Genomic DNA, 3708 nt, shown 5'->3' with positions numbered 1-3708 from the left:
CCGTACATCAGGTCCTGTGTACTCGGCCTCCTTGTGCGCTCTCTCTCTGCGCTCTTGGTCCCTCTCGGCCCCCCTTTCCTTCTACATCCATTTCTATATCAATCTTCAGACACATTGAAGAGATCTGCGAGCTCCTCGTAGCTCAGACCATACAGAGAACGAGGACTGCGGTCAGGAACTTTGAGTCCCGGTGACCACATTAACGTACATTCAGAGAAAGTTTATTCTGGGTGACTGCGCTCGGCTGCAGGAAAAGCCTCCGTCTGCGCTCGGCTGGCTCTGCAGTAACCAGTGTTTGTGTTGGTAACGGGGCCAGATTGGCATTTTTCGTGACGTTTTTTGGTGCGGTGTAGCGGCTGAGGCGGGAGGCTTCCTCCTATGACTCACCTCGTTCTGGGGAACTCGTCCAACGACTGCCAGACAAAGCCAGAAGAGATTTTTGTGTGCGGGTCGGCCTATTGTGTAACCAGAGCGCGCTTTACCCGCTCGCTGCGCTGAATGTCATTCTTGACTGTAGATCTAGGAGGAATTTTTACAGATCTAATAGAATTATCCGGATGACAGAGGAGGACGGTGTCTGGGCTCCGGGTTCTAAGAATCGCAGTTATGAGAGAGGACGGAAAAAGTTGAGGCGGAAAGAAAAAAAAAAGTTTGGTGAGTCACTCGGTAATTGGATCCAGCCCGTCAGACGTGAGTGAGTGAGGGCGGAGCGGGGACGGCGCTGCTGGCTCTCTGTGCTGCACATCTGCAGCCGTGCGGGGACCTGGAGCGATGACTGGAGGGAACGCACGCCTCGGATAGGTGAGCGCTTCTTCACGGGGGGGTGGAGCCTGAAGAGCATTACCTCCCATGTCATGCAGAACCCAACATTCTCGTCTTTCCAAATCTGTATTGTAACTGCTTGCTGTCATAAATTGTATCCCCCTGCGCTCTCTGCAGACGCAGTGTATCCCCCCTGCGCTCTCTGCAGACGCGGTGTATCCCCCCGCGCTCTCTGCAGACGCGGTGTATCCCCCCTGCGCTCTCTGCAGACGCGGTGTATGCCCCCCGCGCTCTCTGCAGACGCGGTGTATGCCCCCCGCGCTCTCTGCAGACGCGGTGTATCCCCCCGCGCTCTCTGCAGACGCGGTGTATCCCCCCGCACTCTCTGCAGACGCGGTGTATGCCCCCTGCGCTCTCTGCAGATGCGGTGTATCCCCCTGCGCTCTCTGCAGATGCGGTGTATCCCCCTGCGCTCTCTGCAGATGCGGTGTATCCCCCTGCGCTCTCTGCAGATGCGGTGTATCCCCCTGCGCTCTCTGCAGACGCGGTGTATCCCCCTGCGCTCTCTGCAGACGCGTTGTATCCCCCCGCGCTCTCTGCAGACGCGTTGTATCCCCCCGCGCTCTCTGCAGCCGCTTTGTATCCCCCCGCGCTCTCTGCAGCCTCGTTGTATCCTGCTGCGCTCTCTGCAGACGCGGCGTATCGGTCTGTGTTCCGCCTCTGATGTTTGTTGAGGTTTATCTTGGGCAGTTTATAATGAGGGTGAGGCTGATTCTATTCACTGCCACAGAATGGCCGAACTTCTGTTTTGTTCATTGTTAATGTTTGCATCATTTTTACAACACAACACTTCCAAATTGATTGAATACTTTACTGTCGGTAGCACTAAAACGGTTATTTTATATGAGGCAAAGTGCAGACTTGGGAACACACGGCTGGCAATCGGCAGAAAGAGACCAAATACTCCATTTGAGTCCGACCCGTTTAAAAAATTTTTTTAATCTTTTGTTGGTTTCTGTTTTTATTTTGTTTTTTATTCTTTTTTTCTTTTTGTCGTTTTTTTTGTTCTTTTTTTACACTTTTTTTTTTTTTTGTATAGATCTATGTGTGTCCCAAGAATGCTTACATTTCCCTTTCTTTGACTGACTCACTACCTCTGCTGGAAGTCTGTTCCAACATCTACTACTCTTTCCATAAAATAATACTTTCTAAGGTTACTCTTGAACTCTCCACCCGGTAGTCTCAGGTCAAGTCCCCGTGTTCTACATCTTGGCTTCATACTGAACATCCTGCCCTCCTGAACTTACACCTTTCAATCCCATTTGATGACCACATCCTTATCCTTTGTGGATATTAAAGGAGAACTATGGGGTTAAGGCTTTTCCCCATAGTTCTCCTTAGGGTAACGGGAGGACACAAACTAGCGTCCTCCTGTCACCCTGGGCTCAGTACACCGCGAGCTACAGCTCCCCGTATACTGAGAAGCTGAAGCGGATCCCGACAATTGTGCCGGTATCCGCCCAGCTGCGTGATTGACAGCTGGCTCTGCCTATCTAGAGGCAGAGCCAGCTGTACCCGCCCCCTCCCCTGTCTGTTCCGCCAGTCAGCACTGGCGGTGAGGGGGGAATCCAGTCTCTCCCCTGTCACGGCAGAGAGCCGTGACAGGATCGAGAGGTGAGCGAACGCCGGTATGTGTTCGCTCACCTCCCGATCTACTGAGCCGACCTGTGACAGTCTCATTGTCACAGGTCGGCTAGAACTATGAGGTGAGTGAAAAGCACTCGTCTCATGGTTCTCCTTTAAGGAATATATTTCGCGTTTTTGTGGCGGGAGTTCAGCTTTGTAGCTTCTGCAGATCTCTGATACGGAATGGCCGCTGTGACTCTGCGTCTCTTCACATTTATTTACATACTGCAAAGCACATAACCAGACGATTTGTTACACATTGAAATATCCTAAACCGATGTTTCTGCCGGACAGGTTGGAGCGTCTGCAGCGCATCGTCAGCAAACTACAGATGGAGTCGGGACTGTGCGAGGAGCAGCTGAACCAGGCCGACGGCTTGCTGCAAACGGTGAGTTTGAGGCGCCATCTTGCCGGGACCACCAGATGTGGTGTATGAATCCGAGACCTAATATCTGGACACAAGAAGTCCGAAAGATATGTAGGACATTTTGGAACGCATCACATGTGTATTCATATGGATGGAGTGTGGAAGGGATAGACCATCTGGCAAGTTTTTATTGCAAACTGTGGGAGATTCAGCCTCTTGGTTTGTCATGGAGACCAAATTACATAGTATTTGAGGTTGCATAAAGACATTAGCCCATCAAGTCCAACCTATTAGGATCTCATTCTAGGAGTACCTGTACCCCTGTATATTACCTGTACCCCTGTATATTACCTGTACCCCTGTATATTACCTGTACCCCTGTATATTACTGATATACCACATCCACCGGCTTACCTCCGTCCATATCTCTACTCACCCCCTCATAAAAAGTTAGCAAGTTAGTTAGGCAGGAACGGTCTTTCCTGAACCCGTGCTGATTGTCATTAACTATCCCGTTTTCCTGAACAAATTCTACCAGATAAATGATGGCGAATCCTAAATTTGTCATGTGAGCAAGAGGTGAGGGGAAATCTCCCGAAGGGGATATGCAGTATGTGTTGGTGACAACTGGCTACATTGGCAATTCCCTCACTTTGGGGAAATGTCTTCTTCCTGTTGTGTCTCCAGGGCAGGAAATGAAGGAAAAACTCCCCAGCAGGAGACAGAGGGCAACAAATAACTTTTAATAGGAGTTGTAACCCTTTCCCCTTCTTATCAACACAAAAGGTTTGGCTATACATACTGTACATGTTAAAACTGAAGTCGTGGCAGATATAAAAGACGACATAATGCGGAACCCCCCCCCCCCCCCCCCCTCCCAACCCCACCCCGTC

The 3708-nt window shown here is 50.6% G+C and overlaps 1 protein-coding gene across 4 annotated transcripts in view; it reads left to right on the top strand.

Annotated features, from left to right (window-relative positions):
- Positions 1 to 3708, top strand: part of PLEC (plectin) — a 225016-nt gene that overhangs the window by 187528 nt on the left and 33780 nt on the right. For all 4 annotated transcript variants that reach the window (XM_018562625.1, XM_018562626.1, XM_018562629.1 and 1 more), the window contains one exon: positions 2743 to 2836. In XM_018562625.1, coding sequence (XP_018418127.1) covers positions 2743 to 2836 — 94 coding nt within the window. The remainder of the gene's footprint in view (positions 1 to 2742; positions 2837 to 3708) is intronic.

Source organism: Nanorana parkeri, unplaced genomic scaffold (genome assembly GCF_000935625.1).
Source record: "Nanorana parkeri isolate BGI_ZX_2015 unplaced genomic scaffold, ASM93562v1 scaffold588, whole genome shotgun sequence".
Lineage (NCBI taxonomy): Eukaryota > Metazoa > Chordata > Amphibia > Anura > Dicroglossidae > Nanorana > Nanorana parkeri.
Note: the sequence above shows the minus strand (reverse complement) of the source record. Positions and strands in the feature narration are given on the sequence as shown.